The sequence below is a fragment of the Ochotona curzoniae genome, unplaced genomic scaffold (assembly GCF_017591425.1).
Source record: "Ochotona curzoniae isolate NIBS_2020 unplaced genomic scaffold, NIBS_Ocur_1.0 scaffold_4505, whole genome shotgun sequence".
In the NCBI taxonomy this organism is placed as follows: Eukaryota; Metazoa; Chordata; class Mammalia; order Lagomorpha; family Ochotonidae; genus Ochotona; species Ochotona curzoniae.
The window spans coordinates 52,384,802-52,411,986 of NW_024467118.1; the positions used below are offsets into that span (position 1 = coordinate 52,384,802).

Consider the following 27,185-nt stretch of genomic DNA (forward strand, 5'->3'; position numbering starts at 1 on the left):
TAAAAGGATTAATACAAAAATAAGAGTGGTTTGCACATATAAATCTCATAACAAAACCTCTTTCTTAATCTCCTATCCTTAGGGCCATTCCATATTCCTGACTTTTTTTAAGCAGGGAAATCTTACTTACACATTTATACAAAGTCACTGTCTACCCGCTAACTCCCTTAGACCAACTCCCATGAGTTTTTGTACGCCCGAATCCCACTGGACCACTCTAGGTCGCTAACATCCTGCCTATCTGGGCTATGCACAACATAACTGTAACAGGGCTAGTGAGGCCCCTTCTGAAGTGCTTTGTCAAATCACAGCAAATTCTTTGACCAAACCACCTAGTGAGAATCGCTCAAAGCAGAAATCTTGGTCCTTTCAGGCTACTTTCCACAAAGCTCTAGTTCACTTTCAGTACAGGAGAGGTCAAAATTGATACTTGACAGACCCAAGGAATGTATATTATTCACCGCAGTATATCCAGCTCAATTCCAACTGTATCCCTTTCTTCCTAATACATGCTTCTGAAATTGTTTTCCTTACAAATCTATTTTTAGTTTTAATCTTTTTCAGACTGTTCTTTGTAATCCTCATGTCACTGTAATTCCCCTGACAGCTCCAGCTCTGGCTCTCAACCCCATCTCCTCCCACGGTCCTCCTGTGTTTGACGCACACACCACACTGGGCTTGTTTGCCCCTTATCAAGATCCCCAACACTGGTTTTTAGAAACTGTGTGGAAGGAGACCTGGCTCTAGAGCAATTCTTCTAAAACCTGTGACCTTGATTGCAGTCTCAGCTTAGCTGTGCATGATGTTCCTTGCCTACCTGTCCTCCACAATCACTTCTGGTCATTGGTCCCCTTGTTTCAGAACCTAAATGCCCTCACCCTGCCTGCAAAGCTCTGACCATCTCCATACCAGGCTTACCCTTTGCACCTTCGCTGGTTGCAAATAAAACCACAGCTGCTCACACAGCACCCTGTCTGCTTCATCCTTGCAATCACCATCCTGATGCAATGCAGCATTTCTTTCTCAGCACAATCTGTCATTTTAAAAATGTATCTGTCTCTTCTCAAATCCCTGACTGGGGTCTCAATCCTGGCCCTGACACCTGTTGCATTGTCTGTCTTGGTTAGGCCTTGGTCTCAATATTATTCTGTCCAGACTTTTTTGAGAGTTCAACTAGGAAAGGAAAACCTCCTAGAATAGAACCTGCATGTTCGTTGCCAGCTGACCATGAAGGATAAAAACGAAACAGTATCACTAAATAGTGACAGGTGAAGAATAGGAATTCCCCCAAGTTTAATGCTAATACTTTTATAAATAATCTTTGGGAAGTTTAGTACACAGTGAATGTTTAGCTTGGAGTTAATTCCTAAAGTTTCCTGGACACTGAAATGCCAAGTTGGGGATGGACTGCCTGAAGATTTTAAAATTATGAATAAGCAGAAAAATGCAGGTTACATGTGAGGACATCAGTACAATGAGAAAAAATCTAAACCAGTGAATTTTTAAACCACATTTTCTCATCTTGCCCCTGCCCGAGCTCCTTTCCTCTCCAGCGCACATCTCCACCCTTACCGTGCATGCCCCGGCCAGGCTGTGACAAGGCCAGACATACATCAGAATCCCTACCCGAGGAGTGGGAGCCAGGGTTGTGGGATTTAGAGTGAGGCAGGGGCTCCCAGGTGGTATGAAACATCTCTCCAATCTCTACCCCAGAATTTATACTTAATCAACTATACTCCTTTAAAGCATGCCAAGGAAATTTTCTAAGAAACTGGAGAAAATGGCCTGAGACTTAATGGAGATGCTTGCTTAAAGAACAGCACAATGTAATATTAAAGATAAAAATGGGGCTGCTGTGGTGGGCCAACAGACTAATCCTCCACCTGCAGGCGCCATCTGGGCACCAGTTTGTATCCCAGCTGCTCTACTTCCCATCCAGCTGTCTGTTTATGGTCTTGAAAAGCAGCAGAGGATGGCCCAAGTTCTAGGTTCCCTGCACCTGCCTGGGAGACCCAGAAGAAGCTCCTGGCTTTAAACCGGCTCAGCTCCAGCTGTTATGACCATCTGGGAATGAATCAGCAGAACGGATCTCTTTTTCTATCTCTCCTTCTCTGTGTAAATCTTCTTTACAATAAAAAATAATTCGATCTTTAAAAAAAAAAAAACAAAAATAACAAGTTAAACAAGATAAAACAGACACAGGAAATCATTTACTTCAAAATTGGCTACACTGAAAAATCCTACATAAGGAAAGTGTTTTGAGCATGCAACATGCAACACATCCCAGCAAGGCTCCCTTCCCCCAGGGGACCTGACGCTGCCCTTATTCCCTTCCCCAAACTGCTGGGCTCAAAGAGCAGGCACTCATCTCTCCTCATACCTTCAAGGAGGACACCTGTGTTCCTGGCCAGGGCTTCCCTAACACTGCCCTGCAACAACAGTGCCTTAAACAGCAGGGCTGTATGTTCTCACAGTTCTGGAAGCAAGAAGTCTGAGATCTGGGGACCAGCAGGACTTGTCCCTCCTCAGCTGACAGTGGCCGTCTCCTCCCTCTTTTCCCTCTGAACATCTCTGTATCCAAACCGCCTCCTCTTACAAGGAAATCTGTCACACTGGCTTGGAGCCCCCTCCAGTGAGCTGATTTTCAACCTGCTTCATTAAAAACTCTCAAGTGTTAAAGTTTAGCGTCTTAACCTGTGAAATTGGGAATGACACAAATCGGCCCACAACAAATTCCTGCATGAGACTGCAGTCTGAGCGAGGTTGGACAGGGTGTGAGAGCCTTCTCCCTTCTTCCACCTTGTCCCTCCTCTCTCCTCTTCACTCTCCTTTCAACAACTAACCTGAGATGTGTCTTCTTAACCTTTTCAGGGTGTTACAATATTAAGGTATACTAACGCACAGAACATTTTATCTCATATGACCAAAACTTAGTACTTGTTCAATAGTAACCACTATCATCTCCTCTCCTGTCCCTGATAACCACTATTAATTTGACTATTTCATAAATCTCACACAAGCAAAATGAAACAGCATTTGTGCTTCTGTGACTGGCTTATCTCATTCAACACAATGTCCTCCAGGTTCATCCATGTCTTTGTACAAGACTCAACATCATTCTTCTAGCAGTCTGCCAGCCAAACCAGTGCTGTTACACACAGACAACTCTCTACTTAAGCCGCTTCTACTTAATGATTTATTCAAATTTACAATGGTGTGAAAACCATATGCCTCCAACAGAAACCATACTTGAAATTCTGAGTTTTGATCTTTTCCTGGGCTAGCAGTATGTGCTATGACCTTGTCACACATAATCATGAGGGAAAATTACAGACACTCTGCAGCATGCTGTGTTGCTAAGTTACAGTATTTAGAAGGTTAGGTGGAGTCAATGCATTTCCAACTTACAGCATGGTTACTGGGACATTACCCCATTATAAACTGAGCAGCCTCTGTGGCTAAGTAGCTCTGCTCCACAAAAATAGATGGTATAGAGTCTAACTTACCAAATTAAAGGCTGGAGGCACATTCAATGAGTTTGTACTTAAATCATCACAAATGCTTAGGTCTTCAAATTTCTAAAAGAGGAATAAAGACTCTGTTGCATAATGATGGCCCTGAAGAGCTCACTGCTTCTTTCATTCTGGCAAAGGCAAACAGAATTTCTGAATTGGTGTTGGTGCTAAGCAGTGCAGATAAATAAGGAAACCTGCTCTCAGGGTTGGTCCCTTGATCCTCATTCCAAAGCTTACTCAATGGAATCCACCTGTCTCAAGTTAAAATGGAAGAGATCTTCTGCACCAGCAAACTAAGCAGATTTCACTGTGGATGTTATGTTTATTCACCCTGTTTGACGGAGTGGGTGGGAGTCTTCCTTTTTCTACACAGAACTACAACTCAACCCAAGCTCCTACGGCCACTGAATCTTTCGATTCCAATCCACTTTCTCTCATATTCCAGATGGTCTTCTTGAGCAACAGCCCCAGGGACCATAAAGGATTGCTCTGAACCATTTGACTCGTGGCTCATTGCACCTCGGCAAGGTTCAACCTGCTCTTACACCGTGGCCATCAACTCAGGGAAGGTAAAGTGGAGATTTATAACCTGAAGCCCTGCCTTCATTAGTCTTTATTAAAGCTTTGGATCACATGACCTCTAGCTATTATTATGCAAAATGGAACCATTCGTCTTTGTAATGCATGCATATTGATTTATCATACTAGTAACAAACAAAAGTCTCACCTATCTTTTTGTTATTTCATCATTTTAAAAATAATGCAGTTAGGGCCCAGCAAGGTGGCTTAGCGGCTAAGGTCCTCACCTTGAATCACCGCCAGGAGCCCATATGGGCACCAGTTCTAACCCTGGCAGTCCCCTTGCCATCCAGCTCCCTGCTTGTGGCCTGGGAAAGCAGTCGAGGACGGCCCAAAGCCTTGGGACTCTGTACCAGTTTGGGAGGCCTGGAAGAAGTTCATGGCTTCTGGCTCTGGATTGGCTCAGCTCCAGCCATTGGGGCCATTTGGGGAGTGAGTCAGCAGATGGAAGATTTTCCTCTCTGTCTCTCCTGCTCTCTGTATATCTAATTTTCCAATAAAAAAAAATAAATCTTAAAAACAAAAAAGAATGATTCAGAATACTTGCAATAGCACTAACTGCGGCATTATTGCTTTGGATCACAATACCTATTCAAGCACGTAAGGGTATTACAGTATTGACTAGTACCTCTTCAGCACTGGGCCACTGCAAAGTATTTTCTTTGTAGCTTCGGTGACAAATATTTACTCTTTGATTCCAGCTTGAATTACAACATGACTTAGCCATCTGGCACCAAATTTCATACCCTTGCCCTACACCACATTGAGCAACAGTGCTAGCCTATTCCGTGTTTGCTTGCTGGAACAGTACGTATATTCCAGTGTAGCAAAAATAAATCTGACCCAATCATAACAACAACATGCAGAGGAAAAAAAAATCTACTAAACATCTACTCCTGTAAGGCAAAGTATGGTAGTACAAAAATATATATCTGCCATCAGACTATAATGAAATATAAGATAAAAGATTTTATAAAATGAAATATAAAATAATGAAAGTGGAACTTATGTAATGAACCGAAGACAACAGACACTGTATTTGGACAGTCTCTTTCTCTGCTCATGTGAGAGCTGCACCTCCTGTTTCCTGCCTAGCTCTCTCTCCTAACTGTTCATACAGATCTTCGATTTCTGTTCCTAAAACCATTTCACTTACTCTAGCCCTTCAGGTCAAACACACACCTGCTGACGATGCCAGAGTCATCCAGTCCCTGGGATCTCTAAACAAGACCTTGATCATAACCAACACACTGAATCACCAGTGCAGCCTCATGACTCCCTCCTGGCCACGGTTCACCCAGTTCACACACCATTTGCTCTGCTAACTTTCTCTCAGTCACTTTTCATGCTCGTCTTTCTACAGTTGCTTAAACACTGTGGCTGAATTCTTGACTACCTCCCATAAGCCAGTAACTCTCAAGTTACCTGTCAGGGCAGGCCAAATGGCCGGCATTCTCATGAAGGCCGCCACTGTGCAGGGTGGGACTTTCACAGTCCTCTTCCCACTAACTTTCCTGTTGAAAGCATAATAAAGAAAAAAATTGCTACAACAGTATTGATACGTCTAGACACCTTCAAATCCAGTGTTTACAAAGACATTTACAGGTTTCTCTGGAGTCACATGTCCATCAGATATCACCTTCTCCAGAAGAGAAATCCTCAATATATTAAGCACAGAGTATATGATCCAGCAATTCTACTACTGAATATACACTCCAAAGAATTTAACAGACACTGAATACACTGTTTATAGACACTGTCCACAGTAGCTTTAATAACAACAGACAAAATGGTAGAAACAACTCAACCGTCTACTGATGGAGGATTTGCTATAGGCTGTGAAGTAAGCTAGTTAGTGAACAAGGGAACTGGGAGGCTGCCAGGTACTTTCTTGCCACAGGCTTACACTGCTACAAGCTCCAATCCCTTTTGAGGCCAATTCAGTGTACCCATTTTACCCTCATATACCTGAGCCTCCTTTACCACACATAGAAGCCACGTTGTCCACACTTCGTGGAGCTCCACCATGACATCATCCGAGAGGTCCCTGCCGAAACACCAACCACCTGCACGTTCTACTAGGGCACTACTTCCTACCCACCATGGCCCAAATTGGATGGGTGTAGAGGCAGGGGCAGCAGTGCCAGCAGGCCATCACCCCATAAAGGAAGGCTGCCCACACTTCTGTCCCCATGTCCACTATTCCTCTAATCTCTTCAAATGAATCCTTCTGCTCTTCTTATACGTTATCTATGTCAGTTCTGAATTTATTTCTCACACTGAGACAAAAAACTCAGTATAAACCCAGGTGGGATAGCTCTTAAAATAAAACAGCTAAAATGTACTAAACATATACAATGGAATATCATTCAGCCTTAACAAGAAGTGAAATTCATGCTACAAACAGATGAACCTTGACACCAAAAGACAAATGCATATGATGTCACTTGTATGACACCCAGAATAGTTCGATTACTAGGGATAGAAAGTAGAACGACATTTGCCAGCAGGTGTGGAATATATTGTTCAATGGGTACAACGATTCACTTAAAGAAAGTTCTGGAGTAGGATAGTACTGTGGCTGCGTAGTGTTGTGGAAGTACTTAATACCATTAAACTGTATGCTTAAGCCTGGTATAATGCTGCTTCATAAATATATATGATGGAATATATATATACATATATATATATATTTCATCACACACACAAAAAAAACTAAAAACCATCTAATCCAGAGCTATTCTCAAACCATATACAATATTCTACTCTAATCTCCCTCAGTTCTACTCATCTCCACAATGCAAAGTTTGTGGTGTTGTTTTACATTTTTAAGAGAGGAACTTTAGCGGTGATAAACGCAGGAAATTTCTGCAGAGATGTGGCTGTCTAGCAAGGCATTTCCACTTGTGAAGAAGCTCATGCACGAGTCTCCCCAGATTCTTGGCATTTTGAGATTCAAAAGAATGCCTAGGCAAAATGACAGATTCCATTCCTCCTTATCAGAAAATAGGGAAAACCGTGAGTATAAAACCTTAAGACTCTATCGGCCTTTGCTAGTTATTTAACACAAGTATTTCACATTTGCAACCTTAAATCAGAGATAAATTCTGTTCTGCATACTCAGTTTGAGGGGGCTGAGGTGTGAAAAGGGGCACTGAGCCATGCGTTAGCAAGTCTTTCATTTTCAGACCTAAAGCAGGCAACCATTACAGCACTGTGCAGATGTCTCAATTACCTGACAACTACACAGTCTCTGTCCAGTACCAAGTTTAAGCACTTTTTGAGGATATATATCACTTCTTTATTTAGTGATTCTTTTACAAGTATTTGGGATAGTTATTTCACACACTCTAAAAATTATTCTTGGTGAGTAGCAGGCACACAGCTCCTTGGGCCACTTTCTTGCCTCTTAGTGTCTGCATTAGCAGGAAGGTGGTCAGGGACTGGACGCAGCTTGCTTGCTTGGCTTCCTCTTTAACTTTTTTTTAACATTTATTTTTAAAGCCACACTTCCAGGAAGAAGGACAGACAAAGTGAAAGATCTTCCTTCTATTAGTTTACTCCCCAAATGGCCACAATGGCTAGAGCTGCGCCAACTCAAAGCCAGAAGCCAGGAGCTTCTTCTGGGTCTGGGTCTCCACATGGGTGCAGGATCCCAAGACTTTGGGCCATCCTCCACTGCTTTCCCAGGCCACAAGCACGAAGTTGGATGGGAAGTGGAACAGCAGGATATGAACCTGTTCCCATATGGGATCCCAGCATGTACAAGGCAAGGAGGCTGGGCGTTGGATATAGTTTTCACACTCACACACTGTTGTAGGAGGCTGCAATTCCAGCTAGCGAAATTTCTACTCCAAAACTTATTTTCTATTTCCCACGAACTTTCTCAGGAATCTTGGTATGTGCGACTGCTTATTCAACATCTCTATTTCTGTGTCAGCATGCTTGTTACTGATAGAAGGTTGTCACTCACCTCACCCAACTATATTCTTGCTACAACCTGGTGCATCTCAATTGATCTCCAGCCTTCCAGTTCTTCAGGCAAAGAACACTGCAATCTTTTGTTCACTCCCTTTTAAAACTTAACATCTGTGTCTGCTGCGGTAGCCTAGCAGCTAAAATCCTCGCCTTGAATGCACTGGGATCCCGTATGAGTGCATTCAAAACTACAAAACTACAAAGGCATTTGGGGGGAATCAGGAGCAATCCCAACAACCTTGTAACAGGAGGTCATATGCACAGAGCAGGGAGGGACCCCAGAGTGGAGCAGGCAGACAGGAGGAAGCTTGTATCCCAACCCTGAAGACTCCTAGATCCTCACCAAGGACTATCAGTATGAGTTCCGAGGACTACATCCCAACCGCCAAGGAGACCATGGGGAATTGGAGTGCCTTCGGAGGCCAAGAGGTCACACACCTCCATTCGTATCTCCCACATGGGATGGAAGAAGCCCATACCCTGCCTTCAGGATCCAAGGTCATCGGAATGACAACCAGGAGCACTGAGCGATCCACAGAAACAAAACAGTAAACATCCTTCGGGACTAGGGAGAGGAGCTTTCTCTGGTTCTTGCCTGGTTCCGACTTTGGGTCCCCACCCTCTCTCGTAATGACCATCAGGATCGCTCCAGAAACCCCTCAAAACAAACTAACAAATAAACAAATAAACAAAAAAAAAAACTAGAATAGATAGAGAATAGCAAGGAAAGCTTAGAAACAGGAAACGGGCAGTGAGGATGCACTTATAGCTCACTGGGTGGGACACAAAGATTATTTACCTCTCACTAGGGTATTGAAGATTTCTCTGCACACCCCTCCTAAAATTGTTCACCTAAACTGTTGACATATGTCTTGTTAGAGTTACAGAGTTAGACTACCCGAAAAACAGCCAGATTCTGCAAAATCATTCTTCAACGCTATAAACTGCTAAATACTAAAATTAAAATAGACATGAGACAGCTGAATGGTAATCTATAGCCATTTTAAGGTGTATAGAACCCGGTTGTATATAAACTAATAATTGTAATGTCAATGTAGAAGTCATAGGATGTGGTTCAGAACTTGCACTCTTTTTTTTTTTTTTTTTTTTGTCTCTCTCTCTTTTAACATGCTGGATACACAATACCATGTCAACTAATTCCATTACGTTATAAATTGCTACTGATGTAATGTCGGGGCTTTTAATTGATTGGGATGATAGTCTGTTGGCTCTACCTTCAGACCAGAGACAGTCTCCCCAAGAAACCATTGAACTTATCTGAGCAATAAGATGCTGGACTCTATGCTTTGTAGATGCTTGCAAGGAAAGAATCTGAACTGAATTTGAACTGTGGTAATGCAACAAGGTGGAAGAATCCACCATGGGGGGTGGGTTTTAGGGAGGGGAGGGAGGAATCCCAGTGCCTATAAAACTGTGTCACATAATGCAATGTAATCAATAAAAAAAATAATAAAAAGAATCTAAAAAAAAGATTTATTTATTTTTATTGGAAAGGCAGATATACAGAGAAGAAGAGAGACAGAGAGGAAGATCTTATGTCTGATGACTGACCCCCAAAATAGCTGCAACAGCTGGAGCTAAGCCAATCTGAAGCCTGGAGCTTCTGGGTTTCTCATGTGGGTGCAGGGTCCCAAGGCTTTGGGTCATCCTTGACTGCTTTCCCAGGCCACAAGCAGGGAGCTGAATGGGAAGCAGAGTTGCTGGGATTAGAATCGGTGCCCATATGGGATCCCAGTGTGTTCAAGGCGAGGACTTAAACATGCTTCTGGCCCTATGGGCACCAATTCTAATCCCAGTGGCTTCAATCAAAAGATAGATTTGCTGAATGTGTAAAAACAAACACACAAAATCCATCAATTTGCAGTTTACCAGAAACATACCCCACCAACAGATATATAGACTAAAAGTGAAAAGATGAAAAAATTCATTCCATAGCAACAAACAGGAAAAACAATGAGGTGTAGCTACCCTAATATCAGACAGAATAGACTTTAACATTTAAAATAGATGAGGCAGGACATTATCTAGTGATCAAGAAATCAATTCAACAAGAAGTAAGTAAATGTACATACACCTAATACCAGATATATTTATAATTGCTAATGGATCTAAAAGGACACATGAACTCAAATACAATAGTAATGGGAAACTTCAATACTCCACTTTTCATCAGTGGGCAGATCCTCTAGATAGATGGACAACAAAGGAAAAACATACTTAAGCTGTAGTATGAACCAAAGGGACCCAATTGATAGTTACAGAAACTTAATGCCATGGAGACAGAGCACACATTCTTAACATCTGTCCATAGAACCTAGTCTACAACAGACCACATGTTAAGCCAGAAAGCAAGTGTCAGCAAATTAAAAAAAAATTTAAATCACATAATATATTTCTTTTAACATCATTGAATATAGGAAATCATCAATTTAACAAACTCTAGAAATATGCAAACACATGGAAACTGAATGGCATGTTATAGAATGAACATTTAGCCATAGAACAAATAAAAAATAAAATTAAAAAATTCCTGAAAATGAATAAGGATAACAGCATAACATATAAAATGTATGGGATACAGCAAAATAAATATTAAGAGGGAAATTCACAACAATTAGCACCTACATCAAGAAATCAGAAAGGCATCAGACAAATGACTAATGCATCCCAAGTACCCAAAACTGGCAGAAACAAACCCAAAACTGGCAGAAAAAAACTAATTAAAATTTAAAAAGAAACAAATCTAAAGCCAGAAAATATTAATACATAAGATCAGAGAACTGAAGAGCTTTTTTTAAAATTTCTTTATTTTTATTGAAAAGGTAGATTTTTACAAAAAGAAGGAGAGACAAAAAGATTTTCCATTTGCTGGTTCACTTCCCAGATGGCTGCAATAGCTATACCTGAGCCTATCCAAAGACCCTTTTTCGAGGTCTCCCATGTGGATGCAGGGTCCCAAGGCTTTGGGCCACCCTTGACTGCTTTCCCAAGCCACAAGCAGGTAGCTGGATGGGAAGTGGAGCAGCCAGGACACAAAGCAATGCTCAAATGGGATGCTGCACTTGGAGAGCCATTTTCTGGCCCCATAGCTGATTCTTTCTTTTTATTTTTTATTTTGGCTCAACTAATGAAAAAAAAGGGGGGGTAGAGACCAAAATTAATAAAATCATAGATGAAAAAGTAAACATTCACAAAGAATCATCACACATTACTACAAACGGTCAACAAATTGGAAAATCTGGAGAAATGGATAGATTTATGGACACATACATATCAGTTACAATGACAGAGAAAACCAAAATAGACCATAATTAAGAGTGTGACTGAAGCAGTAACAAAGACCCTTTCAACACATAAAAGAGCATGCCTGGATGGGTTCACAGCTGAATTTTGCAAACTTTTCAAGAACTAATTCCAACTCTTCTCAAACTATTCGAAAACAATCAAAATGGAAGGAATCTTCCCAAGTTCCTTTAATGAAGCCAATATCATCTTAATTCCAAAGCCAGGAAAAAATATAACAAGGAGAGAGAATTATAGGTCAATATCCTTTACAAACAGAGAAGCAAAAATCCTCAACAAAATGTTAGCTGATTGAATCCAGTCAATACATAAAAAAGATCATTCACACAGACCAAGTGGGTTTTATCTCTCACATGCAGGGATGGTTCAACATATGCAAATCAAAAAATTAGATATATCACATTAAAAACCTGAAGTTTGCCACATGATTATCTCAACAGATACAGAGAAAGAATTTGATAAAATATAACATCATTTCATTATAAAATTTTATGAATATTTGGTATAGAGGGCCCATTCCTCAACACAATCAAAGCAATAAATGAAAAAAAAAAAAAGATATAGTCAGCAATACATTGAATGGGAAAGAATTGGAAGCATTTCCACTCATATCTGGAACCAGAAAGCATGTCCACCCCCACCACTACTACTCAATATAGTCCTGGGAAGTTTAAGCAGAGCCATTATGCAAGAAAAAGAAATTAAAGGGATATAAACTGCAAAAGAAGAAGTCAAGCTATCCCTGTTTTGTAGATGAGATGATTCCATACATATGGGGACCAAAATACTCTACAGAGAAACTATTAAGATTCCTGAGAGAGTCTAGCAAAGTTGCAGGATATAAAATCAACATAACCGATTCAATGGCAGGGACAAAAAACTTGTAAGGTCAGTCTCATTACTCACAATAGCTGCAAAAAAAAAAAAGTAAATATCTTACATGTAAATATCTGCATGTAAATATCCATGTTTGTAGACTGATATAATTAATATCATCAAACCAGAAGCAATCAATAGATTCAATGCAATCCCAAAACAAAACACCTAAGACATTCTTTTTAAGTCTAGGGGAAAAAAAATGATACTAAAATTCACATAGAAACACAAAAGATCCCAAATGACTAAAGCAATCTTACACAACAAAAACAAAGGTGTGTAGGCATGACAATAGCAGACTTTAAAATGTACTACGGGGCAAATGTGGAATGTGGAAGAAATCCCAGAAATTTTTGACTGGCAAACCAAAATCAACCCATGGAGAAAGGCAACTGGTATTTCAACAACGCTTACTAGGAGATTAGACCTATGTATGAAGAAATATGAGAAAAGACCCCTATCTTACACATTTTACAAATATCAACTCTAAATTGATCAAGGATCTAGATCTATAACCTAATGCCAACAAATTACTACAGGAAAATAACGGCGACACAGGCACAGGCAAAAAGATTCTTTGAAAAACATGCCAAAAGCACAGGCAATTAAAGCAAAAGTAAACAAATGAGATTACATCAAGCTAAGAAGCTTCTGCACTGCAAACGAAAGCCTCAACAACGTGAATATACAGCGAACAGAATGGGAAAAGTTTCTGCAAACCATGCAACTGATACAGGATTAATATCCAGGATCTATAAACAGCTCAAAAGCTCAATAACGGACAGCCCAGTTAAGAAATGGTCAAAGAACATGAGCAGCCATTTTTTTCAAAGGATGAAATTCAAACGGTCAATGCACACATGAATAAATGCTCAGGTTTATTAGCTACCAGGAAAATGCAAATAGAAAGCACAAAGACGTTTCACTTCACCCCAGTCAGAATGGCTCTAATTCACAAATAGAAAACAATAGCTGCTTTGGAGGATGCAGGGGAAAAGGCAACTCATTCACTGTTGGTGGGAACAGTCATCATGGAAGGCAGTATGGAGATTCCTCAGATCTGAAGTTTAGATCTACCATATGACCCAGCCACATGGTAGATCTAACTTAGGAATTTATCCAGATGAACTGAAAAACATGGTATCAGAGAGTACTGGTACTACCATGTTTATAGCTGCTCAGTTTACAATAGCTAAGACACAGAATCAACCAAAACGCACACTAACGGATGACTAGATAAAGAAAATGTGGTGTATCTACACTATGCAATCCTACTAAGCCATAAAAAAGAGAAATCTTGTTTTTTTGCAATTAAATGGGTACAGCTGGGAACTATTATGCCTAGTTACATAAGCCAGTCCCAAAGAGGCAAATATTATGTTTTCTCTGATCTGTGATAATACCTAGACTATAAAAAAAAAAATCTAACCTGTATGGGAAACACTAACATTCTGGGATTTGATTATGGTTACAGCTTTGCCTATATGGCTGAGGCACAATAGATTTGGTGTTTTTTTCCTACTAAATTTGTTGGTATCTACTTAACAAAGTGTTTAGCTTGTGATTGTGATGTGAAACAACAATATACCATCATAAAAATTAGAAAAAGAAAATGAGGGCAGGAGAGGAGATAGGATGGGACGTATCACTCTACTCATAAATATGTGCTGTGAAATACGTGAGATTTGTCCACTTCGTATAATAAAAGGGAAAAAAAAGAACCTAAGCCACATTCAAATCTGTCACCTTGCAAGCTAGGGACGACGGCATATCCACAGTCTCCACAGACAGCGGAAACCATCTCTTCCTGGAGAAAACAAGTCTGGGCAATGTGATGCAACCACCAACATACAGGAAACTGGCAGACAGAGCCAATTACAAAAGGTAGCTACAGGTCTATGATTCTAGGAAGAAAAATCACAAATTTTTCCTTTAGAAGAAAAATCAGAAACAGCCCCCAAGTTTACTGAAGGCCCTCTCACTAACAGCCTTTTTCCCACATACGCTAAGTTCTGGGATATGTGAGTTTTTTTCTATTTGTTTTTGTTTGTTTTCACTGCTGTTGTTTTGTCTTCTGGCCACCAAAACAATGCTTCCTTCCAAATGCCATTCCTCTGATGTGATGTCACCTCTGCTTCCCCACCTTGCCATGTTCTCAGTCCATTCTGGAAGCTGGGACCTCCAGCCTGTTCATGCATCCGCTGAGCTGCATGCTTAAAGTTCCCCATCCAGTAACACCCATCAAGTGACAGGTCCTGAGCTGGGGGCACAGAAATGGCCCATGCATCAGGTAATTCAAGGAGTTAGTTCAAACCAGGAACAAAATTTCTGGTCATAATCCTACTACGAGATGGTTCTCCGTGGTTAAGATTTATGATGTGCCTGAAATTCATTATGACTTAGTTATTCCCCATAAGTTCTCCTAACTTGCTTTACTGATTACCCTTTTACATGGTCCAGCAATAAACCAACAGGTTTTAGGGAGTGGGATGTTTCACTTTCCATTCCTATGCCCACATTCGGAACCATAACACCTCTCTCTTCGCATCCAAGATGATTAGGGGACTCTGATAGTTTTTTCTTTCCCAGAGGCAATTTTTTCCTTGGCTGGGAAAAGATCTCTTAAGTTTTCCTCTAAATCGTTTCTGAGGGGAAAATGCCTGGCACAAAAGAAGCATTCAGTAATGGCTTCTGAATGAACCACATTCAAATCCTGGAGAAGCTGATCTCTAACTTTCTTTAGACACAATGACCTTCACTTAAGAAATCATCCCTTTAGATCATGTTTAGGGACTGGAAACATCAATGCAACTATTTAATAGCAAGGATGACATAGGGAACATCTGAAAATAATTTTCTACAAAGACGTCAGTGAACATTGAGCTTTGATGGCTAGACGGTACTCTCATTTATATACATTATACATTCAGATATTCTCATCCCTAAAATGAAATAAGACTAGCAAAAATCACAGAGTCCAATTCACTCAAGTTACTGAGTATTTCTGCATATTTCCGTGGTGATAATTCCTTTACATATGCTATGTCTAATTGGATTTAAGAGCAAATGGTCTCATCCCTCTTGGGTTACCACTTCCACAGGAGGACATAAAACTAAGATAGCGGCTGGGCTGGAATGGGGTGTGGGACAGACTGGATTACTGCTACACTTACTGGCAAACCAGGGTAGGGGGTGGGCCTGGTGCGGGTTATTGTGGGTCGCTCCAACTAGGCTGTAGCTCCCACTGGTTTATGTGAGGGCTAAGTATGTGCTGGGCAGAACCAGGCTGGACTGCAACACCCATTGGTTCCAGTGGAAGTCGGGAGTGAAAACAGAACCAACCCAGCAATTGCAACCACCAGCTGATTGGGGCGATGGACAGTGCCAGGCCCTGTACTTGTTAGCACATACAAGAAGTTTCTTTGGAGATCTTCCCAATCTAAATGCTGGACTCAGAACCCTAACCAAGAAAAGAGAGAAGACAGAACAGGTCAACCAACCAACTCAGCTATGATGGACTATGTCAATCAGTGGATTTTTCAAAGACCTCATAGTGCTTGGAGTGGCAAGATTGACAGCGATTCATAACGGTTGAAATATCAAAACCACTTGAGCAAGAACCTCAGAGCATGCCCTATATCCGGGACCTGGGGAGGGTGGGAAATTGGGTGGGCCTTCTCCCTTAATACCCCCCTTTAAACACGAAGGTAACAATATGGAGTACATACTAGTATTATCCACTTTCCTGTAGCCCTTGAACCTTCTTACCCTAATTAACTATGTAAAGAATGTCAAAATAAAATTTTATTAAAAATAAAAAAATAATTAAAAAAAAAGAAAAAGAGCAAATGGTTGTGCCACACTGTCTAGTAAATCAAGAGAAAAAAGAATTCTCTGACACAATAAATGGAACCAAGAAAGCATTAGGGAGAATCCTGACTTCTCTTCCTTAATCTTGCCGCAGGACCACTTAGATTCAAACAGACAGTAGCACAGATCAAAAGTCTGAAACACATTATCCTTTTTACGTTTAAGAAATGTTAAGTTTCTATATCTCTATTCACTTACAGATATACCTCAGAGATGGGGGAAATGGCGAGAGTAGGGAGAGATTGGTAATAGACCAACAAAATAAAACAATTATCAAAATAAAACAAGTCACATACATTTTCACTTCCAAGTGCAAACAACTCCTACTTACACTTTACTCCTATCAATTATAAGATAGCATGTCATAAAAATATACATATCTAGGGCCTGGCGTGACAGCCTAGTGGCTAAAGTCCTCACCTTGCATGCACTGGGATTCCACATGGGTGCCAGTTCTAACCCCAATGGCCCCACTTCCCATGCAACTCCCTGTTTGTAGCCTGAGAAAGCTGAAAGTCATGGGTTCCTCCAACCACATGGGAGACCCAAATGACGCTCCAAGCTCCTGGCTTCAGATTGGCTAAGCTCTGACCATTCCATTCGCTTGGGGTATGAATCAACTGATGGAAGATCTTCCTCTCTGTCTCTCCTCCTCTCTGTATATCTGACTTTCCAATAAAAATAAATCCTTAAAACATATATCTAATTAAGAAATATTTTATTGCTAAAATACTAACAATAATTAGCACTTTCAGCGTGTCACAGGGATCTTGCCTTGAGGTCGACCGCTGACGACTAACTCGGATGGTAACTGTTGAAGGTTGGGGAGGTTGGCAAGTTCTTAAAATAAGAAACTACCAAAGTTTATGCCACTAATTGTTCCTTCTAAGCAAAAATTTCCCTGCAACAGATTTGTGGGAACACATTTCAGCAATGCTCACAGAAGGAGTCTACCTCAATGATCTACTTTCTTTGTTCATCCTTAACAAGCAACTCCTTATCCTTTAAATCATTTTTGCTCTTATAATAAAACCTTTATTAGCACTCTGAACAGATTCAGCTATTACTGAAGCTGGTAACGTCTAAATTGAAATTGGGGGCAAATGGTTATGGTGCAGTAATGCTATCACTGGGCAGTGGGATTAGAAAGCCTGAGGAGGGCCCGGTGCTATGGCCTAGTAGTTAAAGTCCTTGCCTTGAACCCACTGGGATCCCATATGGGCACCGGTTCTAATCCCTGCAGCCCCACTTCCCATCCAGCTCCCTGCTTGTAGCCTGGGAAAGCAGTCAAGGATGCCCCAAAGCTTTGGGACCCTGCACCCGCGTGGGATACCCGGAAGAAGTTCCTGGATCCCAGCTTCGGATCAGCCCAGCACCGCCTGTTGTGGTCACTTGGGGAGTGAATCATCGGACGGAAGACCTTCCTCTCTGCCTCTCCTCCTCTCTATATATCTGACTTTCCAATAAATAAATAAATCTTTAAAAAAAAAAAAAAAAAGAAAGAAAGCCTGATAAGTTAACAGCGCTCCTTAAAGGGAGGAACAGGTGCAGAGGAGATTCTTTATGGATGTTGTAATCAGAAAGAGCGTGGCCTTCTTCCAGCTACTTGCCTGCAAAGATGAGCCTCTGCTGGTCAGGAGGGATGCCTTCCTTCTCCTGGATCTTAGTCTTGACATTCTCAGTGGTGTTGCTGGGCTCCACCTCTAGGGTGATGGTCTTGCTGATCAGATATAAATCACAAAGATTTATATCTTGCTCTTTCAGCAAATGCTAAAATGTTCCAAAACAGCAGCCAGGTGGACCCACTGAAGCACCAGCTTATGGCCCTTGACAAAGCTGCTCACCTCTCGCTAAATCTTTGATTGTAAGATTGCACCAATTTGGTCGCACCCTTAGGCTTAACTTTTCACTCCAGTTTTTGTGCTGTTTCTACAACATTTGCCATCACATTTTCCCTGAATTCTTGGAATCTTCAATCTCTTGAAGGTTGGAACCAATTTCTTTCAAACACCTGATAATATTCTGACCTCTTCCAAAGAATGACAAATATTCTTAATGCAAACTACAATAGTGAATCCCTTCCAGAAATTTTCAATTAAATGGCCTAGATCCATCAGTGGAATTACTATCTCTGGCAGCCATGGCCTTACAAGATGTACTGCCTAAATAGTAAGAGCTGCATCAGAACCACCCTTTAGTCTCCTGCCTGCAGAGTTTGCAGGGGTTAGTAGGCATGACAAATTAACCTTATTATATATCTCCTCCACAACCATGGGGTGACTAGGTGCATTATCAATGAGTAATAGCATTTGGCAATAAGCTTTTCTGAGCACATCTCAATAGTGGGCTTAAAATATTCAATAAACAGGGCCAGCAGAGAGGCATAGCAAGATAATCCCCAACCTGTTGCATGGGTATGCTATGTGTGCTGGTTTGAATCCTGGCTGCTCTATTTCTGATACAGCCCCCTGAGAATGGGCTGAGGACACAGCAGAGGATGGGCTAAGGCTATGGGCCCCTGTACCATGTGGGAGCCCGCAAAGCCGCTCCTGCCTTCAGATGGGCCTGTTCTGGCCATTGTGGCCATATGAGGAGTGAATCAGCAGATGGCATACATCTCTGACTCTCCCTGCCTCCCTTTCTCCCTCTCTCCCTTTCTCTCTTTCTCTCTCTCTTTCTCTCCCTCTCTAACTTTGACTTTCAAGTAAAATCAGTAACTCTCTGAAAAATACATTCAACAATGTTGTAAACAGATGTGCTGTCATCCAGGCTGTTATTCCACTTAGAGAACACGGGCAAAGTGGATTTGGTCTAATTCTTGAGATTCTAGGCTGTTCAGAATGCTAACTGATCATTGAGTGCAACTGCAGGGGACCAGCTGCGCTAGCCCCAAATGAGTCAGCTCATCTTTGGACTCCAGGCATTGACTCCTCCTGAGCTAGGAAAGACAGAGATGACATCACGCAATACAGTCCATCCTGAAAATCTGTTCTTCGGTGATCTTAACCGGGTCTTCTAGACAACTTGCTGCTGTTCTACATCAGCACTAGCAACCACATCTCACACTTTGTTACGGATTTGGCTTCTTTCCCGAAACCTCATGGACCAACCTTTCTAGTTTACAACTTCCATTCTGAAACTGCTCTGTCTCTCTCAGCATTCACGGAATTGGAAGAGCCAGGGCCTAGAACTGGCTCAGGCTTTTGCTTCAGGAAGCGTTGTGACTGGTTTTATCTACTCAGATCACTGAAGCTTTCTTCCTATCAACAATATGGCCATTTGCCTTATCATTTGTTATTCTGCATGCACGCTGACCAACCAGCACAAGAAGCCTAGCTTTCGGTCTATCTCAGCTTTCCATACACCTTTGTCATGAATTTTTTTAATGTAAAGTGACAGACTTGTGCTTCCTTTCGCCTGAACAACTTAGCAGCCATTGTAGAGAAGCAAATTGTCTTAAGTTTAACATTGTTTTGCCTTGGGAAGGCCAAAGCAAAGAGAGAAAGATTGGGAACTCTGGCCCAGGCAGCGGTCACTGACCTTAAACAGTTCATGCGGATCCTACCCTCAAACTATAAGAGTAAAATCACTGATCAGGCCCAGTGCTGTAGCCTAGCGGCTAAAGTCCTCGCCTTGAACCTGCCGGGATCCCATATGGGCACCGGTTCTAATCCCGGCAGCTCCACTTCCCATCCAGCTCCTCACTTGTGGCCTGGGAAAGCAGTCAAGGACGGCCCAAAGCTTTGGGACCCTGCACCCGCGTGGGATACCCAGAAGAAGTTCCTGGCTCCCGGCTTCGGATTGGCACAGCACCATCCGTTGTGGTCACTTGGGGAGTGAATCATCGGACGGAAAATCTTCCTCTCTGTCTCTCCTCCTCTCTGTATATCTGACTTTGTAATAAAAATAAACAAAATCTTTAAAAAAAAAATCACTGATCAAAGATCATCATAATATCATAATAGTGTCATACTAACCAAAAAGTTTAAAACATGAGAGAATTACCACAATTTGACATTGACAAGAAGTGAGGACATACTGTTGGAAAAACGGCAAGGAAACATTGGAGAATAACAGACTGTGACGCAATAGGAGGATGCCAATAATTTCAATCATCAATACTTGGTATCAAGAAAAAATTACAGAACTAACAAATTCTGCAATATTATTGGCAATAAGAAGTAATTCCTACAGAGATACAGGCATCAAATGCTTTGTCTGTAACAGGTTTCCTTTGGATTTCCTTCTATTTCATTTCAAACTAACTTAATACTATAATCCCAAGATCACATGCATACTCCTTTAAAAATAAAACAACAACAACAAAAACCTTTAATGTCTTCTGGAGTTTTGAGTTTTTTGCTGGTTTTTCCCCATTTTATTGGGAGAAGGTAGGACAAACTGAGATCCAGAGGGGTCTTTTTTCTACTGATTCTGCAATAGAACAGCCAGGCCTTGGCCAAGTCCAAGTGAGAAGGTAGAAATTCAGTCTGGAGCTGCTCACAGGCGGCTTGAACCTTCACCTGCGACCTCCCAGGCTCCGCACCAGCAGCAAGCTAGAAGCAGAGCCTGAACAACCAACCAGTAGCAAAAATACAGTCCTTTTCCCATGTGACCCAGATTTATTCCATGACAAAAGGCAATTTAAAGCCCCCCAAGCCTCCATCCTGAAATCTGCAGTGGCCTTGAATTAGTAACAGATTATAGTTTCATGAAGTATAAAGTTTTCTGTAGTTTAACCCTAGGGATACTTCATTTTCTTAAAAGAAGGAAAAAGAATGGCTCTACGACCTTCAAACGGATCCCCAAGCCTAATCCTTTTAATTCCCAGACATCTTCAATAGCCGCTGTGGAATACAGCAAGCTACAACGAATGTTGAGGGATATTTATTCACAAAGACCAAATGACTCTAAGCGAAGTGATATCCCAATGGTATAATCTCATTCTCCTAAGGTCAGCAAACCGCTGCATGAGGACCAAAACTGGCCTATCAGCTACTGCTAATAACATCTGTGCTCATTTGTTAACGAGTTCTCTATGGCTGCTCTCTGCAACAGCAGGGTTGAGCAGCTGCCACCAAGACCATACAGCCTGCAACGTCAAAATAATCACTAATTGGCCCAAATTACAGTCTTCTAAAACTCTAAAGTAATGCTGTGCAAAGGCTGTTCACTTACTTCAAGAGCTCTGTTAACTTTTATTGAACAATTAATAACAAAGTCTTAAGACTTGGCACACAACTTGGTTGGTCTGGGGAGATTTGGTAAACGGTTTGGAGGAAGAGGGGACATTTTGGGACCCTGGCACTACAGTACTGAAAATCATAGCAAACACCTCTCCTGGGGACCATGCGAAAAGGACCCAGACATTGTCGCAAGCCTGAAACCGTATCTTTTTACCTGAAATGCAGGAAGGGGTTGGCACAGATGCTCTGGCCTTTCCATTTTCATCTTTGCTTGAATTACTTTAGCAAAACTATAAACTTGGAAGCACATAGTCAGTGCACAGCATAACAAATGTATCAGAGGATCTGCCTAAACGGGAAGCCAGAAAAGCAATGCATTTTGTGGGAACTAAAGTGGTTAAACAAAAATATGTGGAAGTTACTGGGCAGCATTCCTCAAACGTTTAGGAAGATTGAAATTTACACAAAATATAATGGTATAGAATAGTTATATTTTTAAATGTTGGTACTTCAAAAGAAAAGCCTCAACGATCTTCTTCAACAGGCCAGGTTAACATGCTACCCACCGAAAGGCATCTGTAAAACATACAAAACCGGGGCCCGGCGCGGTGGCGCAAGTGATTAAAGGTCCTCGCCTTGCACGCCCGGGATCCCATATGGGCGCCAGTTCTAATCCCGGCAGCCCCGCTTCCCTTCCAGCTCCCTGCCCGTGGCCCGGGAAGGCAGTCGAGGACGGCCCAAAGCTTTGGGACCCTGCACCCGTGTGGGAGACCCGGAAGAGGCTCCTGGCTTCGGATCGGCATAGTATCGGCCCGTTGCGCTCACTTGGGGAGTGAATCATTGGACGGAAGATCTTCCTCTCTCTCTCTTCTCTCTGTATATCCGTCTTTCCAATAAAAAAATAATAAAAATAAATCTTTAAAAAAAAACATACAAAACCAGGCCCAGTGTGTCCACTGAATATTTATCATTGAGGCTGCAGAGGATACTCACGCATTACTTGTTTGAAAAGCAGAGCAAGAGAGACTGCTTGTCTAGTTGTTCACTCCCCCAAATGCCTACAACTGCCAAGGTTGGGCCAGGCCAAAGACAGGAGCTAGGAACTCCATCTAGGTCTCACATAGCTAGCAGGAACTAAAGTATTTAAACCACCGTAGGCAAACTAGTACAAAGTTGAACCAACAGCCAGAACTCAATCAGCACTAGATACGGAATATAGGCAGTAGCTGAACCTGCTATGCTACAGTACCTAACCCCATACTTTACCCAATTAATTTACTTACTGTACAGAAAATGGGCCAGCTGATAATTAAGGGGATAAAACACACGTAGGACACAAAGAAGCAAGAGGTAGAAAGAGGACTTCAAGGGAAAAAGAAGTGAGGAGGGAGAGGCAGTGATGGGGGAAGGACTGTCTGGTTAATCAGCAAACTAGACAGACACATTCCAAATGACCTCAGGCCCAGCAGTCCCAGCTGATCTTCTCTTTGCCAGAACAGGAAGCAGACACATCTAAAACATTTGACTCTTACACACCATATGTATGTTCCACATATGATACAGTGGTCCTCCAAGCAATGTGTGTAAAATTGAATCAAAAGATAAAGCTTATTTGAATGCAAAATTTTTCCGAAATCCATGCACCAAACATCTTCAATAAGTAAATGACGCATATTATGAAAAAAAAAAAACTAGGCACGGACTTCAAACTCTCTTTGTACCTTCATAAACATAGGTTTTAATTCCCTTTTCCAAGAACTTTCTGAAGTGACCTTGGGTTTATACTGCAAGAAGAGGTAGGAGTTACTTTTATAAAATACAAGTGCTAAGCAAAAATTATGCTAATAGAAAAAGTGTCTAGAAAACCACATACATTCATGTTGTTAAATATAGAAACTAACTGTAATGAGAATCATTATCCCCCGTTTCCAAGGATACCAGGATAAGCACTACTCCTAAACTGCAGTTCATTCAGCAGAGGGCACTGAGTAATTCACCTCCAGGGTCATCTCTGACTGACAGCAGAGGTGGAAGGGAGACTAGGGCAGGTCACCCTGCGGGTTCTGTTCTGCTGGTTACCTTACCCCAGCCTGCATGTCACAACCCTGGCCAGTCTTTCATAGGAGAATACTGTTAAATGTGGCTTTAAACAGCAACTTTCAAGAGAAAAAAAAATCCCTGAAGGGCAAGGCAGTGTGAGATGTGATGAGTGCTGGGGGTGGGGGCTGGCATTCCCATTTGCTTTGTTTGTGAAGAGCAGTGGAGCCTGGTTTCTGTGTGCCTGCACCTAGAGAGGAGGTGTCCCTTCACCAGGCTCCCGCAAGGTAGCGCCTCTCATCGGCCAGTGTCCAGCATCCAACTCATTCTCAACTTGCTCTGTGGTCTAGAACGCAGGGAACACACCTTCCATAATGATGACTTACTTTTTGTTCCCACAACAACATAACACTAAAAACAACTTTCGACAAGGTAGGAGTTAGTGCCTCTGAATCATTTATTTGCTTATTCAAGACCATTTATTGATTGCTTTTGATATGGTGAGCACTGCACCAGGCCAGGGAGGCCGCGACAAGCAATGATGGAAGACTTGACTCATGATCAGCAGGTGAACAATCCATAACAGGCCGTATCAGGCAATTAAGCAAGAGGCATCAGCTCTCTTAGTGAAACTGCCACTTACTGAAACAGTAATGTGGATTCCAGGGTGGTACTTCAGCTTTGTCTCAACCTTACAAAGAGCCTATGTAAATAGACAGACAAGATATATACATACGCATCTCATACATATGATCCAGATATAATAGCAAGTTTTCATTCATGTCCTCCTACAGTCAGCTCCCATATAGCATCCCAGACAGGCTCCCCTGGCTTTCAGCATGGCCGCTGATGGACCTGAGACAGTCCCAGGCTAAGCTGCTTAGGACAGTGTGCTAATACAGGACAATAAGCTGCCTATTTTGATAATAAAGACTTTTCAGGAGGTCCCTCTTTTATACCAGATACATAGATGGATACTGTTTACTGTTTTCAAGAGGTCAAAGGGATGAGACAGTTACATAACATTACAGTGTATCTCAATAAAACACAGTGCGGAAACCGCAACATGCTTCTTGCTATACACGGGTAAGTTTTTCACATTTTGTATGATTTGAACAACATAAAAGCAGCTGCCCTGTCATGAAGAAGAGCACAATTCAATCCTTTTAAAAAAAAAACTTATTTCTTTGCATTAAAAATTTCTAAATCTAATAAGCAAAATATTCAAGGCAAATTTTAAAACTGTAAGACCTATGAAATGGGCAAGTAATCTCAATTCATTTTGTGCATTATTCTGACACGATGTTTCACAAAACGTTTTGAGGTAAGATGGCTTCAGACAAGACTGTATGCATTTTGAAGTTTTACAGATGATTAAGCCATGAAGGTTCAACCAAAGAGATCATTAATCTTTGCCCTTGTCCCACTCAAGATTGGTATTAGCTAACTGCCAGAAGAGACACTTCGTTAGGTGGAATGTCCAAGATGGAAAGCATTGAAAAGTCACTGGCAAAAAGGTCACCCTCTGCTGTAACTTTCTTTCCCTGGTTTCCCAAACCAGTTTCCCCAAGCTTTGAAACATGTAAATGTGCATAATCGACATCACTGCATCCCCTTGTACATATATATATATATTTTTTTTAATCTTCAGCATTGCTAGTATCCGACTACTCATTCAGGACTAGAACTTGGCACCGAGTCACTTGGTTCCCTGGTTGTAAACACCTCCGAGGATCATGTCGTTTTCTCACCCTATTATTCCAACATTTAAATCATGGTTTTGTGTATCGCGGTTTCCCAGTGCCTCACACACACCCCTCTCGTCCCTTTTTTTCACTAGAAAGTGTTGCACCGAATATCATTCAGGCAGCAAGACATGCGCCTTGCCACAAATTTTCTCAAAGTGGATGAAGCACAGCCAGAGAGGGATCCAGCGCTGCCACCGAGGCCAGCATCGCCCGCGCGCGCCTGGGGCAGCTCGGATCCTGGGCCCAGCTCTGAGCCCTCCAAGCCTCCAGCACGGCATGCCCGCCTTCACCTCTGCTGGGGTGCACTGCTGTCCCGGGCGCTGTCCCGCGGGTTAGGGGGTGTGGCTGCGTTTAGGCAGGCAGCTGGGGTGCCCTCAATTGGGGTGGAGGTGACACCGTCACCAGAGAGTTGTGAGGCGAAGGCAGGGGTGTGCGAGGGAAAGGAGGTGGCTGGGAGGGAGGTGGTTTGCGGCTGCGAGGGCGGCGGAGACTCGGACAGTGGACAGCGGCCCTGGGCACAGGGGAGTCTCCCAGCTGGGCGACTGGAAGCGCTGTTGAGAGCTCCGGACCCCACACCCCACCCAGCCAAGTCCCACGCGTCTTGGGACTGTCGCTGTCGCGTGGGGTGCGGGGCGAGTCCGGGCTGCAGACAGGACGGCGTCCCCGCTTTCCTCCCGGGCCGGGAGCGGCGCACACTCACCTAGGCAGAGCTGGATGGCGTAGGCGTAGTAGGACCAGCCCAGGAGGAGGCTGATGAACACCACCGGGATCCAGTACAGCACCCGCCGGCACCGCCGCCTGACGCTGCCCGGGCCCGAGGGCGCCATCTTCCAGCCGCATCCACCTGCCCAGCTCCGCCGCCGCCGCCGTCGCCGCCGCCCGCGGGCCTGGCCTTGGGGCGGGCTGGCAGCACCCGGCGCTCCCGGCGGGACGGGCCCGGGGGCGGCGGCTGGTTGCGCTGCGGCCACTGCCGCCGCCGTGGCGCTAGGTCCCCATCCCGCAGCCCCGAGCCGGCGCCGCGGACTCCCGGCTCCTCAGCCCGGCGGAGGCAGCAGCCGCCGAGAGGAGGACCGGGAGGAGGCGGCGGGAGAGTCTGCTCCGCCCCCGCCCAGCCCGCCCGCCCCCCGGCCGCCTCCCTCGGGCGGGCTCCCCGGGGATTCGGGGCGGTCCAGACTGCGCTCGCGGGCGCCCTTCCCCACCCGTGCGCCTCCCCGCGCTGGGCGCCTCGGACGCGCCCGAAGTGGTCGAGAAGAAGCCCACCTTGGCCCGCCGCCTCCCCGAGTGACCCCTGATGCCGGTTAACCCGGAGGAAGTAGGGGCTGCCTGCGGGGATAGTTGGCGGAGCTCCGGGCTGGGGTAGCCTGGCGGTCCCTCCCCAGGAACCCCAACTCCGGGCAGTTGCGTGGCGCTCAGGGGCGCGCGGGGGCAGCGGCGACCCCGGTGCCGGAGCAGGCCCGGATAGCGGGTGGTCTTACGGACCGGACCCTCACCTGCCCGGGGTCAAAAGGGGGCGACCCGCCCCCTGCGTAAAGGCGCCCATTACAAAGTCTTCGGGCGAGAAGCCCACGCGCCCGCTGCGTGCCTGGAACTTGCGGGCGCAGGTACCCGGCACGAGGGCGGCGGGGGCGGGCCCGGCTTCCCAACCCCGAGGAGCAGCTGCGCCTGGCGGCGGGCGAGGCCACTCCGCGCGCGCGTTTGGAAAGGGGAGCGGGGCCGCCGCCTCCACAAGGGGTTGCGGAGCCCTCTTCTGGCCTTCTGGAAGGGGCTGCGGGAGCGGGGGGCGGAAAATGGTCGCGGTTTTGACTTCTGGAACCGGTGGAGGTAGAAACCCCAGTTCTCTGAGCGTTTGAACTCGGGTGCGGAGTTACTTGGTGGTGGGAGGGTGACCATTGCCGCTACCCCTCCCGGGAGCTCGGTGGTTCGTTCCGCGTGCTCCCCCTCCCCAACGCGTTGGCGGCGGTCCAAACTCGGCGCTGAGCGGCGGCTGGAGGGGGCCTGAGGATGGTGACCCGAAAACCCGTGGTTTTGAGTTCGACGAACCGCAAAGCAGGAATGTTCCCTAGGAAGCTCCG

General features: G+C 43.8%; 1 protein-coding gene across 1 annotated transcript in view; it reads right to left on the minus strand.

Moving 5' to 3' along the window:
* ZDHHC2 (zinc finger DHHC-type palmitoyltransferase 2) overlaps nt 1-26,304 on the minus strand; it is a 70,909-nt gene extending 44,605 nt beyond the window's left edge. Inside the window, exon 1 of the mRNA XM_040966223.1 lies at nt 25,814-26,304. Within this exon, the coding sequence (XP_040822157.1) occupies nt 25,814-25,940 (127 nt within the window). The 5' untranslated portion in view covers nt 25,941-26,304. The remainder of the gene's footprint in view (nt 1-25,813) is intronic.
* Nucleotides 26,305-27,185: the final 881 nt, after the last annotated feature.